Source organism: Cucurbita pepo, chromosome 14 (assembly GCF_057944985.1).
Source record: "Cucurbita pepo subsp. pepo isolate OVF chromosome 14, ASM5794498v1, whole genome shotgun sequence".
NCBI classification, from domain to species: domain Eukaryota; kingdom Viridiplantae; phylum Streptophyta; class Magnoliopsida; order Cucurbitales; family Cucurbitaceae; genus Cucurbita; species Cucurbita pepo.
This window is the reverse complement of record NC_141811.1, coordinates 4,922,180-4,938,626: the sequence shown is the minus strand read 5'-3', so window position 1 is coordinate 4,938,626 and position 16,447 is coordinate 4,922,180. Positions and strand designations below refer to the sequence as shown.

General features: G+C 36.8%; 1 protein-coding gene across 1 annotated transcript; it reads left to right on the top strand.

Moving 5' to 3' along the window:
* Nucleotides 1-853: 853 nt before the first annotated feature.
* Nucleotides 854-16,331, top strand: SECA2 (Preprotein translocase SecA family protein). The gene is made up of 31 exons (XM_023696945.2): nucleotides 854-1,176; nucleotides 1,274-1,408; nucleotides 1,511-1,580; nucleotides 1,676-1,740; nucleotides 1,846-1,966; nucleotides 2,444-2,535; nucleotides 2,739-2,804; nucleotides 3,080-3,144; nucleotides 3,222-3,309; nucleotides 4,367-4,432; nucleotides 4,574-4,689; nucleotides 4,914-5,004; nucleotides 6,700-6,783; nucleotides 6,851-6,943; nucleotides 7,058-7,153; nucleotides 7,243-7,328; nucleotides 9,377-9,455; nucleotides 9,551-9,664; nucleotides 9,771-9,866; nucleotides 9,957-10,020; nucleotides 10,137-10,426; nucleotides 10,767-10,822; nucleotides 12,501-12,618; nucleotides 12,704-12,784; nucleotides 13,061-13,140; nucleotides 13,698-13,752; nucleotides 13,840-13,909; nucleotides 13,992-14,181; nucleotides 14,283-14,406; nucleotides 15,474-15,548; nucleotides 15,632-16,331. Exons 1-31 carry the CDS (start codon nucleotides 991-993, stop codon nucleotides 15,791-15,793), a joined length of 3,174 nt encoding a protein of 1,057 aa, XP_023552713.2. The 5' UTR covers nucleotides 854-990; the 3' UTR covers nucleotides 15,794-16,331.
* Nucleotides 16,332-16,447: the final 116 nt, after the last annotated feature.

The window sequence follows — 16,447 nt, the reverse complement described above, 5'->3', positions numbered from 1 at the left end:
AATGCTTCATATTTGAGTTATATAAGATTTTAGTGGTTAATATAATAAGTATGGCAGATAAACAATATTTTTAAAAAAAATTAAAAAAACAACCCTACCCAACTTAAAAATAGAGAGTTAGGTTGAGTTAGATCAAGAATTCTGTTCCAGTTCTTTGAATTACCAACCTAACCAACCCAATTTTTGGAGTTGGTTATTTTTGTTAAAACTTTGGTAAAATTATTATTTAATCTATACCATTTATGGTATATTAGGAGAGGCATTGCAAGAATAAATGTATTATGAATGTGTTTGGATATGCAAAGGCACTGTCTCGGATGTTCTCTTAACCCAATTTGGAATGGACGGGAGGGAATCACAGCATGGAGAATGTCAACGTCTTATAGTAAACCTAATTTTAAGTTATGGGTCGTATGGAAGTTTATCTTATTAGGTGAGAAGGGTCCCTAAGGTGAAATTGATCCTAGTGATTTACTCTACACGACATCTAAATTTAGTAAAAGTACAATTAACCACCGTTCTAAAGTTACAAGAATCACAAACTATTTATTTTATTATTATTTTTTTATACGTAGATTTGCAAATAATACAACGTTCATCTGGTTCTTTAAATTTCTATATCCTTTTTTAAAATATTAAAAAAAAAAAGAAAGAAAAGAAAAAGAAAAGAAAGTAATTAAAAAATAAGGGTTGCTTTTAATCCATAAGGTTTGAATTTGGGCCCAAAATAAATATGGGCCCAACTTCTCAACTACAGTGAAGTTTGGGCCCAAAATAAATATGGGCCCAAACTCAACTGTTTGGGCCCAAAATAAAATCCAGCAATCAGTTATCACAGCAAAAAAATCACATACTTAGCACAAACCAACGGCGTCACTTCCGTACGGACGGCGAAAATACGGCTACTCCGTTGAGGCTCGGGGTGACCGAGCAATACTCTAACCGGTTCTGTCGAAGGGGTGCACTGGCAAGAACCCTGGATAAACCTGCATGGCTACCACTCATGCTTTTCCGAAGCCCCCTTCCTTGCTGCCGTCTCTGCGGCCCACCATTGGCTTTGTCAGTCCCATTTCTTTCCAAACGTTGTCATCTTTTCCCTTCCCTCTCCGGCGACACCGTTCAATTGTCACTTCCTCATCGGCGGCCACCGCCTCTCCCGTTGTCGCGTCATTGAAAGTTTGTGTTCTTTAAAACTTACTTGTTTCGACGTCTTTTCCTGGCTGCAATTCTTCTGTTTGAATCTTCACTCTGTGTATTTCTATTGTTGGTTCAGGAGACTTTGGGGTCTGTTGGAAAGACTTGGAGTGATTTAACGAGCATGAATTATTGGGTTGTTCGTGATTACTATCGTCTTGTTAACTCCGTTAATGATTTTGAGCCGCAGATGCAGAGCCTCGCTGATGAGCAGGTTCATTGAATTGACTTGTCTTCTCTTGGCTGTAATTGCTTTTGATATCCATGTAACTCTACGGCCCAAAAAATGAAATTAACTGAATTTTTCAATATCCAGCTCACTGCAAAGACTTCGGAGTTCCGGAGAAGGCTTGAACAGGGAGAGACTTTGGCAGACATTCAAGCTGGTTGAGGCATTCTATTTTCATCTACCTGAATTTCGAAGCTTATATTCCAATTTCACTTGTTTGTTTATTAATTCTTCTACTTACAATCCTTTCAGAGGCATTTGCGGTAGTCCGTGAAGCTGCAAAAAGGAAGCTTGGAATGCGCCACTTTGATGTACAGGTATCCGTTTCCTTCATGTAATTTGGAGTTAGAATTTCTTTTGACGGCTTGAAATGGTGGTGGTTACTATGGTGATCAATGTGGGTTTGTTTATATTTACCACAGATTATTGGTGGAGCAGTGCTTCATGATGGTTCTATAGCGGAAATGAAGACTGGTGAAGGGAAAACGCTGGTTTCTACATTGGCAGCATATCTCAATGCCTTGACGGGCGAAGGTGTTCATGGTAGGACTTCAAATTGTACTTTGCGTGTGATATTATCATGGCTTGTAGCGAATTAATTGAAGTCATCCTGTAGTAATCGGATATGATAATATGTCAACAAATGTTATTTAATAAAGAGAGGAAGAAAGGAGCAAATCATAAGATTGTTACTCGTACTACCTTATTAGTTAGGAGCAAATCATGTTTGTTGAGATGAAGTATGATATTATAGTCCTCACTTGGTGATCCTGTTCTGGTAAATCTTGAAGCGTTCTATTTGTGTTACCAGACATTTAGAGCATAAATTGTTCTAGCACATTTTGTTAAAGGTACCTGTCCTGAGTTACTTTCCTTTTATTAATTCCTTGTCTGTATGGTTGGTTTTGTTTTAGCTTAGAAGTGGCACACCCTTTGAATTTGAAAGGAAGTGTACGGGGTCTTTGTATGTTCATCTGTTATTTTTTTTGGTCAAACTCTAATAATATCTCATTTTTCTAGTTGTAACTGTGAATGACTATCTGGCTCAACGTGATGCTGAATGGATGGGTCGTGTTCATCGCTTCTTAGGTTTATCAGTGGGTTTGATACAGGTGATTAGCAGTTTGCTTGTTGTCCGTACTTTACATGTTTACAAGATATTTTGTTATAGTTATCAATGATAGAGGACAAAATCTTCCTCCTCAATCCATAACGTTTCTATTGTTTATATATTTTTTTTGGGAGGAAACGATGATTTCATTGATGTATTTCAAGTTTTCACTTCATTTTGATTTCTTTTTAATTCAATAAACAGAGGGGGATGAAGGCTGAAGAGAGGAGATCCAACTATAGTTGTGATATCACTTACACGAATAACTCAGTAAGTCATATTTTCGTTATTTGTTTGTTGCATCCTGCTGCACTCTTACCATTGCTTAGTTGATAATACTGAGGCTAGAAGTGCTGGTTGATTGGCAGTGTTTTTGCTCTAGTATGAACCTAAATGATTATAATTAATGGACATCCTTCATCCAACACCCATATAGTCTGAGAAACCATTCCGTGTTTTTTTCTCCTTAATGACATAGCGTAAATCTGAGGGAATCATACCGCCTCTCCCTTCCTGACATCGCATAAATCTGGGGTGTTTTTCAGGAACTTGGCTTTGATTATCTACGAGACAATCTAGCTGGAAATGAGGAACAGCTTGTGATGAGATGGTATGCTTATGACGCAACTTGAACTTGATTGCCATAGCTTTGTTGCCCTGCCAGTGACATTATTATGTAAATGACAGGCCAAAACCGTTCCATTTTGCTATAGTTGATGAAGTTGACTCAGTTCTTATTGATGAAGGAAGAAATCCTTTATTAATAAGTGGTGAGGTAAGAATTTATTTTACCCTCTACATTTTCTTTGTAATTATTTGGAAGTTCAGTATCTTAAATGGAAATCTTGTAAATTAGTAGTGCAGTTATATTGCACGTGGAATCTTTTTGTTAGACTTGCTATTGTAGAGAGAGATATAAAGAAGGAAGAACGAAAATTTCATAAAGCTGAGGAGATCTCTAACCAATCCTATTGAGCAATTTTCTTAGCTTGGTATGTTAAATAGAAAATTTCATAAAGAAAGAAGAAGGCAGAGGTGAGAGATAAGAAGAAGACAGAGACGAGAGAAAAGAAGAAAACAAAGAGGAGACAGAAATTTCAGTTTTGTTTTTTAGATAGAGGTTTTTGGGTTTTGGGTCATTTTGAGCAATTTTCCAAGCTTGGTATGTTTGGTTCAAGTTTGCGATTGTGAGAATGCTAGTCATTTATTCGTATTTCATATGATGACTAAGTTCATTTGGGGAAAAGCTCTCGGTATCTTTACTTGGAACATGCCTTGGTCGGAGAAGGATTTTCTATTGCTCTCTCTCATTGAGCAATAGCATACATTCAAAACTAAGTGCGAACTCTCTCTGGCATTTGGTTAAATTGTAATTTTCCTACTATTTGGAAATTTGAATTTAAAGAAACTGATTGTTTCAAGATTTGGAGGAGAAAATTTCGGAGGGCTCTTGGGCTATTCTTTTCAACTTCTCCAATTGCAGCCTTCCCTCAATGGATTTTGTATATTGTTTTATTATTTTTTAAAATGGATATAGAATTTTACATTGATGAAATAAAGAATTACATAAGGATAATAACAAAGTGTAGGAAAAAACTAGATTTCAAAATTTGAAGTCGCACACACTTGGAAAAAAACAAACTATCTAAACCTGAACTGCCTAATTTCAGACTTTGCATAAGCTTGACATCAATGGATTTTGTAATCTTCTTCGGTAATTTCCTTAGTTTGGCTTTGGTGAATTTTGAATCTATCATTTTTGTGTTCCTTTTACTGTACTGGAAGCAGTTTTCCATAAAAAATTGTATTGTCTTTGTTATTTTCTTTCTTAGGCTAGCAAAGACGCTGCCCGATATCCGGTTGCTGCTAAGATAGCTGAGCTGCTTGTGAAGGGAATTGTGAGTTGATCACTTAATTTATTTCTCCATTCGAACTCTAAGATTCTGAGAGTCTTTGGCTTGTTAAACAGTAACAAGAGGTGCACATACTCTAGTGTTGTTTCTACTCAGCATTTTATTTTATTTTATTTTTGGTTTCAGCATTATAATGTGGAATTGAAAGACAATTCAGTAGAGTTGACCGAAGAAGGAATTGCAATGGCAGAGATCGCTCTTGAAACCAATGATTTATGGGATGAAAGCGATCCATGGGCTAGGTAATGGTGCTATCTTTTGTTTTGAGTTTTATTTTGTAAATATCTTTTAGTCTTGGTCTTGAACCTTCACCATGGAATTCTCTTTTGTATTTTTTTCTGAAATTATTTTTTAAAGAAATTGTTATGTGCTTTTAATTCTTTTTTACTTTATTTTTTTAGTAAATAATATTCTCATCATATATCGGAAGCTGAATCTTTCTCCTTTTAAACTTTGGCACATACAGATTTGTGATAAATGCACTTAAAGCTAAAGAATTCTATCGACGAGATGTCCAATATATAGTCAGGAATGGGAAGGCTCTTATAATAAATGAGGTAAACTTATACTTTTGTTATAATTGCTTTCTTACTGTGCTACTATTGCCATTATTGTTAATCATTGTGTTGGTGTTGGGTTCGTAGTCTACTTTAATTTGATCTTGTTTTAAAAGATTGTGAAGCATATTATGTTCATTCAAAAATTTGTGTTTGAATGAAAAACATGAAAAACATGAAACATGTGTTTTCTATAAGAAAAACATGAAACATAAATATCATTTTCAAAGGTGTTTCATTGGTTTAGCCACTAGTGGCGTAGGTCCTTGGTTGAAATCTATGGTTATGACTTTAAAATCCCATTAGACAGCCTCTGCCAGATCTAATTGAGGACCCTGTAGAGTTAATAATCTCTAGTTTTAAATTTAGTGAATTTTAGAGTTTAGGGATGACACGGCTGGAAAAGAAAGCCAAGTCATAGCACATCTCCTAAAGGCAGTTTTTTCAAGAGTTTGGGAGCACATTACCACTTGCACTTTTGTGGGTCTCTTGGGTAAGAGAAACAACAAAATCTTCCGAGGCGCCTGAGAGTTACTCTAGTGATATTTGGTCCCTTATTAGATTCTTTGTTTCTATCCAGGCCTCAGTTTCAGGATTTTTTTTTTTTTTTTTTTTTTTTTTTTTTGTTGTAATTATTCACGTGGTCTTATTTCTCTTGACTGGAGCACATTATTGTAGTTTGGCTCCCTTTTGTGGGCTTTTTTTGGCCTGTGTATTCTTTAATCTTTTTACAATTAGGGTCAAGTTTTCTGATAAAAAAAATCATTAAGATTATGTCGAAAATGCAAATCCCAAGCATCAGATAAGGCAATCCAATTTTCACCCACAGTCAAGTGGTTAGTCGCTAGAGGCAAGGAAATATAGTTGTGAGGACCCCACAAGTAAAAGCCAAAGAAACAGACTGGCTGTTTCCAAGACATCTTTGAATATGAGTAGCAACAATATCAATAGTAGAAGCTCCCTGAATCGGCAAAGGCCAATGACAATTTCGTGCAGTCAAATAATAGTTGACAACAGTGAGTTCATGCCAAGGAGCATTAGCTCATTTAAGAATCTCCTCATCCATTTTGCCAAAAGAGCTAAATTATGCTGCTGAAATTTTTATCTATGCCTGGCCACCTAGAGATTTAGGAAGTTGAGTCATTTCCCATTTAATATTATGCATACCACTGTTGCCTCTAGATCCTTCCTAAAAGAAATCACAAATAAGTTTCTCCAAAGATTTAGCTAGCTTTGCTGGTAGCTTAAATGATGATAAGTAATAATTCGGGATGTTTGAGAAAGTAGCTTGGAAAAAATTTAGTCGCCCACCTTTCAAAATAAAAGCATATTTCCAGCTATGAAGCTTATGTTGTACTTTCAATACCAGGCTGCCAGAAAAAAGAACAATTCGAACGGCCTCCCAAAGGAAGCCCAAGATAAGTAGAAGGCCAATTACACTGCTTGCAACCAAATGTCGTTGTCAAATACTCCATTTCTGAATCATGAAGATGAATATCCAAAAACTCACTCTTAGCAAAGTTAATATTCAGTCCAGAAGCAATATTGGAACCAAATGTTGCAGAATTCTCCGTGTATTTTCTGAATTGTCATGTATTTGTTGTTTCTTCCATACAATATTGGCGGCATTCTTATAGAACTTTCAGGGGTGAGCATATAGACGACCATATCTGACAATGAATTCACTTTCTGCAGCTGACAGGCAGAGTGGAAGAAAAAAGAAGATGGTCTGAGGGAATACATCAGGCAGTAGAGGCCAAAGAAGGCCTGAAGATTCAGGTATTTTTTCTTAGAAAGAATAAAAGATAACTATTGTTGGTTTAGTCTAATTTTGTATACTTGTCAGGCTGATTCGGTTGTAGTGGCACAAATCACATATCAGTCTTTATTCAAACTCTATCCCAAGTTATCAGGGATGACTGGAACTGCAAAAACTGAGGTGGGCACTAATGTAGAGGAATCAAATTTGATTTCATATATTCTTATTTAGTCATTTTTGCTTTAAAGAATATTTTGTATCTTAATTATCATATTCTGATATATATCATTTCAGGAGAAAGAGTTCTTGAAAATGTTTCAGACGCCTGTAATTGAAGTGCCCACAAATTTGCCAAACATTCGTAAAGATTTACCTATCCAAGCTTTTGCGGTAGGGCTTTAATACTTCTTTAGTCATCTGTAACCTTCCCATACAGTTCAATTTTCAACTTGACCTTCTCTGATCTCTCTTTTTGTTAGTCTGCTAGAGGAAAATGGGAATATGTTCGCCAAGAAGTTGAATACATGTTCAGACAAGGTCGTCCTGTTTTAGTTGGAACCACCAGGTATTTTTTACTCACCTTTTTTTTTTTTTTTTTTTTTTTTTTTCTGGCCAATGTGCCATGTAATTTTGACCCTAAATGGATCACATATATATGTTTTCTAAATCAAGTCCCCTCATCTTTACAGAAGGATTTCCATTTACTAACAGCGTGGTTGATTTTATGTCCTTTCTGGTAGTATATAGAGCTTAAAGCTACTAATGCCATCTGTGATGATCTTTGGCATTTTAAAATCACTAATAAATAGAGACTGCAAAGGTGCCAGATTACATTTCAAGGAGCTAGGGAGGGAACCCAAACGCCTAGGCCCTTTACTTTCTTGATAAAGATGGAAAGGCCCCGACGACCATGTTTAGAAATTTGGTCTGTGCATTAGGTCCATTCCTAGAAAAATGTAAGTTAAACCTTATTCCCAAAAAACAAGGGACAAGGAGTAGAGAATTAAAGGAACTTTTCAACTCTGTCAATTATGAGAACAATTGTTGTATTGACACTGTGGAAGGGAAGCTTAGTGTAGATCAATGAAGATTCCTCAGTGGAATGTCAGGCGCTTTGGGGCTACGAAGAACGAGGAATTATTAAAGATACCTAGTTTTCATTGATCTTGTCTAAGTTTTCCTTAAAGAATCGGAGCTGTAGAAAGTGAAGAACATCAGATGGCTTATTATTCTTTCTGTTGGTATTGCAAGGGGACCGTAGCTTTGTGGAATGATAGGTTCACCTTTGCCGATGATGTTTTCAATGGGAGTATCTATCTTTTTGACAATTGACTTGGGGAACAAATCAGTTTGTTGGGTCTTTAGTATCTATGGTCGAAGAAACACCTTTGGAGGGAAATTTATGATTCTGAATGTTTGGTGTATGGGTGAAGTTCAATGTTCGCTTGATGGGTGCGAGAAAATCTTCACGTCATTCTATAAACAAAAGCTTGAGAAAGTTCAAGCAACGGTCCTATGCCTCTCATGATTCTCCTATTTCTAAATGGGACCTTTACTAGGTCCACCATGAGAGAGCGTCTGTCTCTTATTGGTGGATTTGTTCTTTCAGATGATTGAAGTGGTAGGGTTCATTCGTTCCAGATTCTTACATAGGGAAAGGAATATTGCGAGTATTTTTCCCATTCTGCTTGTAACTAGATTTTTAAACTCGCCATAAGTCCTAATGTTTCCCTCACCCAGGTTTCGATGACTTGATAAAAAATTGTGGTTGAATTACTATAAGGTGGAAGGCTGGGCAAGATTTTCTTTAAATAAATAGCTTAGCTGCTGCAAATTGATCTTAAAAAATTGCATTGATATACTTTTGGGGCGATTCCTCAGTTTTGAAGATGAACATTGCTACCTCTCTATCATGAACCGAGAGTTAAGGAAGGAAAGCGGTGGCCTTATCAATAATGTACCCAGTGGAAGGGATAGAGAAAGACGAAATAAATTAAGATTTCGGTACTTATGATTGGAAGGTGGATTTTAGAAGAAACCTTACTGATTTGGAGGTGGTTAACACAAGATACTTTGGAGACAGCAACTTTGTAAAGTCTAGGAAAAGCTTCAAACAAAGGCACACATATCAACCATTTGTATTTCCAGAAACTAGTTTTATTACCTTTGCCAAGCTTAATTTTGTACCAACCTGCAGAGGATTGGATATTCTTCATGATCTGGGGCCCTTTAACATGTGAGAAACATTCATGGAGGGCCACCACATGCTCATTCCAATGATACATCGTGGCAGTGACTTTCCTCCACAAGATATCCTTCTGCACCATAAAACGCCAGCCCTGTTTGGCAATGAGAGCCTGATTCCTCAATCAATAGAAGTTTTTTCATAGAATCTGATTCCTCTCCATCATACTTTTTTTCAAAAAAAAAATTCTTTTATTCAAGGTTTTGTTTCTTTGTTGACGAGTATTTATAACAAGTTGATTTTTATATTTTGAGAAATTTTTTTATGAATGTTTTACTATCCTCTTTTTTATAGGGGAGGATTTCTATTTCACTATTGTAGGTATTATGAGTATATCTACCCCAATGTTCTCTTATTTCTTGATGCAGCGTTGAAAATTCTGAATACCTATCTGACTTATTGAAGGAGCGAAAAATTCCCCACAATGTTTTGAATGCACGACCCAAGGTTAATATCTTACTTACTAAAACTGTATTTTGATTGATTTGTCTAAATCCTCTATTAAAACCTTTTCGCCCTCCCGTTTCTTATAATTTACCCAGTATGCAGCTAGGGAAGCTGAAACTGTCGCACAAGCTGGAAGGAAATATGCCATCACCATTTCAACAAATATGGCTGGGAGAGGCACTGACATAATTCTAGGAGGAAATCCAAAAGTAGGTTTAGAAGTGAAATCAGTTTTTAAGTCAGTTTAGTGAACTCTGTCCCTTTCTATGAAGAAAAGTTGCATCATTTTTTAAATTTCTTGTCTAATACTTGAAGATGCTTGCGAGAGAAATTATTGAAGACAGCCTGCTTTCATTTCTGACAAAAGAATCTCCTGATTATGAAATTGATGGCGAAGAAGTTTCAAGGAAGGTAATTAACTATGGTTATTTGTTTTTTTTTTTCTTTTTCTTTTGTGAAACTGCTGCCTGAATTTCATATCCAATTTATTTTGTTTTCTAGGTTTTGTCCAAGGTAAATGTTGGACCATCATCATTAGCTTTGCTAGCCAAGACAGCTCTAATGGGTTTGTATCTCTTAAAATGTTTTGCCTCAGAAATCATTTTAAATAAATAGGATTTCACTTCTACTACAAGTGACGCAAATATACTGAACTTTGTTGCTTTGTCTTGTGAATTCCAGCTAAATATGTATGCAAAAATGAGGGTAGAAACTGGACATATAAAGAGGCAAAATCCCTAATCTTGGAGACGGTGGAAATGAGTCAGTCTATGAATTTTAAAGAGTTACAGAGGCTGGCTGATGAACAGGTTGAGTCATACCCTCTTGGCCCCACTATAGCACTTACCTATTTGTCAGTTCTAGAGGATTGTGAATTGCACTGTTCGAAAGAAGGGGCTGAAGTAAAACGTCTTGGAGGTCTTCACGTTATAGGAACATCTTTACATGAGTCCCGGAGAATTGATAACCAGGTTGGCTTTCCCCCTGAAATTTCACCTTTTATGAGCAAAATAATTTTGGTACAAAACTTGGAAGTGAGATTCTATACTCAACAGATAGATATGCTGGTTTATGTACATTGTTTTACTCCCCTTTGTAAATTACATTTTAAACTTAGTGGTATATACCATGATAAAGAAGCTACTGTTTTTTGGTTCTTCTCAGAACATTTTTGCTGTGTCATGGTAACCATCATTGTCTGATCCTTGAATTCGTAGTTCCTTTTTATTTTTGTCCATTTTCCTGCGGGAAAAGAGAATTCATTTTTGGACTTAGATCTTAAATCTAAATGGTCTCATTGATATCTTATAGCTTCGAGGGAGAGCAGGAAGACAAGGAGACCCTGGATCGACCCGATTTATGGTCAGGTAGAATACTACCCCATGATACAAAAAAGCATGCGGACATACAATTTGCCTATTAATGTGCACCTCATTTGAAGTCTGTATATACATAGATGATATCTAGTGGGATGATAGCATTCAGCTTGAGACTGGAACTAAGATCCCTGGTTTTAATCAGTTTTTTTCATCCATTTTTATTGTTGTTATGTGTCAGTATAAGAAATTATAGTACAAATATGGCAGTGTTGATCAGAGAGTATGAATTGACTCTTAGAACACATTGAGCCTAACTTTGAACAATACCAGCTTTTCTGTATAAGAAAACGGGTTCCACCACTAAATCCTTAAGCTGATGTCTAAGGCAAGCTAGGTGCAACAAGGATCCCTACAAGAATTGAAGCACACCTAAAAGGATTAAATTTCTGGTATGGCAGCAGTCTCTTGCCTAAACATTGCTGTTGGCTGCGAGGTGTCCTGGATAGCCTCATCTCCTAATTTATATTTTCTTTGTAAAGCTGAAAACCCTAAACCTATGCACTGCCCTTTGACCTCCAAGATATGGAGGTCATTTTTAAAGCTTTTGATTGGCGTCCATTATATTATATGTCGATATTTTAAATGCCGGGCTAGGTGATCTCCGTCATTGAGAGTGATTAGAAACTTCCTCTGGAAAGGTAATGGAGATTCTAAGGGGCTGTACCTCCATTAGCTGGAAAAAACTTCTCCCCCTTGATAATGGCGGCCTTGGTTTATATAGCCTTAACGAAATAAACCCAGCCCTCCTTGCAAAATGGGTTTGGAGATACCCTGATGAAAAAACAGCCCTATGGAGGAAGGTGATTTATGAAATATATGGGACCTCTCTCCTCAACACGAAATCAGGGTACCTTTCCCTTACATCCGCCAAGGGCCTACGGAAACCATTGTGAACTACTGTTCATTTGTTCTTGACTGGCTGACTGACAGAATTGGTGAGAAAGAATCTCCCTTTTGAAAGACGTGTGGCTTGGGGAAGAACCACTCTACCGAAGATTTCCTCTTATTTTTAAGCTCTCCCTCAATAAAGAAAGGGCTGTAAAAGAAATGTGGCTTGCTGAATTGGGTTCTTGGAACCTTAGGCTAAGATGAAAACCAAGAGATGTGGAGATTGACGAATATGCTACACTGATACAGTACTTGGCTTCGGTCATCTTATCACAAAGGATGGACAAATGTCTATAGAAATTGGAACCAAATGGAATTTTCTCCTTAAACTCCCTTTTTCTTGATCTCTCTCACACAAACAGCGAGACTTCTCCACAATTTATGACCTGATTTGGAAGGAACACTACCCTAAGAAGTAAAATTCTTTCTCTGGGAGCTCTCTCACAAGGCCAGCAACACACGAATGACAAGCTACGAAGAAGGATTCCTCACTGGAATTTATCCCCGCATGGTGTTCTATTTGCAAACAGAGCTTAGAGACCCATTCTAATTAATTGTGAAATTTCAAAGGCTCTCTGAAGACATCTTTTGCTGTCTTTTATATGGAAAATGGTTCTTCTGGAGGATCCTAAACTTCTAATGTGGTGAGAGAAGAAGTGTAGAAAAACAATTCGGTTTAAGCTGCAGAAATAATGTATATAAAAAAAACTAAAAAGGTGTATGTAATATCTTTAACTTAGCTTGCTCTAGCTAATTGATGATCTATAAATTTTGACAGCTTGCAGGATGAGATGTTCCAGAAGTTTAATTTTGATACAGAATGGGCTGTGAGACTCATTTCTAAGATAACTAACGATGAAGATATTCCAATTGAAGGCAGTGCGATTGTGAAACAGGTAACAGTTTCTATAATCTTTTTAATCATCCTTTCCGTTTAAATAAAAGATTATGTTACTAATAATCTTTAATTATTGTTTTTAGCTCTTGGCCCTACAAATTAATGCAGAGAAGTACTTCTTTGGCATACGGAAGAGCCTAGTTGAATTTGATGAGGTGTTAGAGGTCAGTTTGTAGGAGTGGCCAAGTTTTTATGGCAAATTTTTATCATCTGATTAGCCCATGTACTCCTTGGAGGATAGGAAATGCAATACTGGCTTCAAGGGGCCTATATTAAGTAATACCTTCTGCCATTGTCATCAATTAGCCAACTATTGCTGTTGGTTTTTGCTTCATTTCTAGAAGAGAACTTTAGAGTCGAAATTGGATTATATGATTGGCTTGAGAAACTATACGACAATCTTATGGTGACTGATTGAATGTTCGGTTTCCTTTGTTCAGGTGCAGCGCAAGCATGTGTATGACCTTCGACAGTCAATTTTGACGGGCAATAATGAAAGCTGCACACAACACATATTTCAGTGAGTGTACTTTTAAATGTAAACGGCTAGGCTGTCATCTTGTCTAACCAGCTAACTCACCTAGAAAATAAACTCCACACTTGGATGGATTTTCTCGCTCTTGTTATTTTTTAAAACAAACTTATAAAAGAAACCGATCTTTCATTGAGCCAAGTGTGAAAATGAAAAGGTTTAATCTTCACTGTACGGACTACTAATAAATACTGTTCTACTAATAAACTCCACACAAGTCTATATTATTCCTTTTGTAGTGTCAGCGTGGATCATAGGAGGGATCATTGTCGTCACTGTAATGGAAAATTGTCTGCATTCAAATTTAAGATTTTGTTCGAATCAAATAAAAACTCTCAAGGACCTTATTCTTTGGATTACATTATAACATCTATGTATAACAAATTTAAAGTTGGAGAAGGTAGCATGTAATATTCCTAGAATAACCCATAGTATGCACATGCACACTCACGATGAGACGGAAAACATCATTAGTTTCCAGTGATTATAAATTGGTTTCTTCTCAGTTTTTGTCAATGTTTGCGCTAAATTGTAGTTGTTTATAGGTATATGCAAGCTGTGGTTGATGAGATCGTCTTTAATCATGTTGATCCAATGAAGGTGTGGTGATTATTATTAATAGAATTCTTTGTACAAATTTTATGTTTTGCTATCTAATAATTCATCTTTTAAATGAACTTCTGTCAGCATCCCAGAAGCTGGAGTTTGGGTAAACTTGTGCAGGATTTTAGGACAATTGGGGGGACGATATTGGAGGGTGAGTACTAATTTGTGAACATTCCTCTGATTCTTGATCTTCTTATTGATCTTGTGACTTCAACGGAGATGTTCTTCTGAAGACTTGGGCGCAGAAATCACTGAGGAAGGATTATTAAAAGCCATCATGACATCTCATCAAACGATCTCTACGGATGTTTGCAATTTCAACCTTCCAGAAATGCCAAAACCTCCTAATGCTTTCAGAGGAATTCGCATGAAAAATTCTTCATTGGAACGCTGGCTTTCAATCTGCTCTGATGATTTGACACAGTGAGTATGCACCAAGATTTTTTAGAAAAAAATAGTTTTTCTTCTAAATTTTGTTCTCAATCCTACTTCAGAATAGCATTAATGATGAACTTGAAATGCAGAAATGGCAGGTACAGGATGATTGTCAACCTACTTCGCAAATACCTTGGGGATTTTATGATTGCTTCGTATTTAAATGTCATTCAAGAATCTGGTTATGATGATTTATATGTGAAGGAAATTGAGGTAGCGTCCTTGCTCCATTTTCACTTTCTGATGTTTCAAAATACTTGATTTAAGGGTTTTTTTTTTTTTTTTCCTTTTATTAATTAAAAAAAAAGTTTTAATCAAGGAAATGAAAGTACAAAGGAGGGCTTCACAATAAAGGGGTCAAAACAGAAGGGGGAGTGCAGAAGCCATTTTTTTGGAATAACAAGGGATAATAATAAAACAAATTTGATTTAAGAGCCCAGAGGATAACATTAAAATGCACCACCACCTCCCACACATTTTCCCACGAAATATCTACCCAAAAAACATCTTTCCTCCAGGCTCGACACTTGCTTTTGAATTTACCAGGCTTGGGAGGAGATAGTTGCAGAGTGTTTGCATTGCTCTCAGGCGGATATCGGCCAGGAACTACCCTAAACCCTAAACCCTAGAACTCCAATAGACATGTTTTAAAAACCTTGAGGGGAAATCCGAAAGGGAAACCCAAAGAAGAGGGTATCTGCTAGCGGTGGACTTGAGCTGTTATAAATGGTATCAGAGCTAGACACCAGGTGATGTGCCAGAGAGGAGGCGGAGCCCCGAAGGGGGTGGACACGAGGCAGTGTGCCAGCAAGGATGCTGGGCCTCGAATAAGGTGAATGAGGGGGTCCCACGTCGATTGGAGAAGAGAACGAGTGCTAGTGAAGACGTTGGGCCCTGAAGGGGGGTGGATTGTGAGATCTCACATCGGTTGGGGAGAAGAACGAAACATTCTTTATAACGGTGTGGAAACCTTTCCCTAGCAGACGTTTTAGAAACTTTGAGGAAAAGTCCAAAGAGGACAATATCTGCTAGCGGTGGGCTTGAGCCATTACAATACATCAACCCAAGCAATAGTTTTTTGTGCACCTCTTGATTCCTTTCCGTGTAAAAGGTTTTTTTTCATTTGGGACAAAAACATTTCCGTGGCAGTGGATAATGGACTAACGTTAACAAGTGAAAAAGTCTCTTAAAATCATGTTATCTAATCAAATGATACTGAATGTTCTATTAAATTACAGCTCTTCCTTTTCTTATGCCTGTGAATTTTTGTTTGAACGCAGAGAGCTGTTCTTGTGAAGACTTTAGATTGTTTCTGGAGGGATCATCTCATAAACATGAACAGACTCAGTTCTGCGGTACATTCATTACTTTTTGCTCTTTTTTCTTTCTTTCTCCAAACTTTTTAGTTGACCCTAGTTTTACATGGAACATTTGACAGGTAAATGTAAGAAGCTTTGGCCACAGGAATCCTCTAGAGGAATACAAGATCGATGGTTGTCGATTTTTCATCTCAGTGCTCAGTGCAACTCGACGACTCACTGTGGAATCACTCTTGCGTTACTGGTCGTCCCCAATGGAGACTCAAGAAATATTCTTTTGATTATACAGTAAAATTTTCATACCTCATGATTTCCATTGATCTGGCTATCATATGCATTGAAGCCAAACATTCCTCCTCCTCCCTAATCAAAGCCAAAGGCTGAATGTTATTGCCCTGCCTTGTCCTCTAGAAGCCTTCTAACTCCATCATCTTAAACAGCAGCTTGCATTTTTGTGATCTAAGGTTTTGAAGCATCAACTTCTGTAGATGTATTTTTACTGATGAGTTAGTAAAGCATTGGGGCAACCAAAGCCATTCTCCATCGACGTGTAGTTTACCATTACCGATCGATATGCTGTATACTCGTGAAGTTATTTATATCATACGTGGACGAACGCTTTGGAGTAGCTTGCAGGTGTGAGCTTCTTCATGGTTGATTTCAAGCCAAAAGAAACTTTTCTTCTTAATCATGTAATGTTTATGTACATGCTAGACTAGTGATTTGCTTACTTGTAATGAAGAATAAAGGAGATTAGAGGTTTTTCTTTACCTCTTCAACAGTTAACAAAAATGTAATACAATCGGAGTTGTTAAGTCATCTCGAATGTTCTTAGATAATCGGTACTATTATTTTTCAATAATATAAGTATTACTTCAATTTTCATTGATTTTAGTCCCACTTTTTGTTAGTCCTTAAGTAGTTAAGTATATAAC

Coding starts and splice junctions, on each gene's coding strand:
- SECA2 (XM_023696945.2), top strand. CDS start 991: ATGGCTACCACTCATGCTTTTCCGAAGCCCCCTTCCTTGCTGCCGTCT. Junction 2,536..2,738: donor TATCAGTGGGTTTGATACAG/GTGATTAGCAGT, acceptor TTCAATAAACAG/AGGGGGATGAAGGCTGAAGA. Junction 6,784..6,850: donor AAGAAGGCCTGAAGATTCAG/GTATTTTTTCTT, acceptor TATACTTGTCAG/GCTGATTCGGTTGTAGTGGC.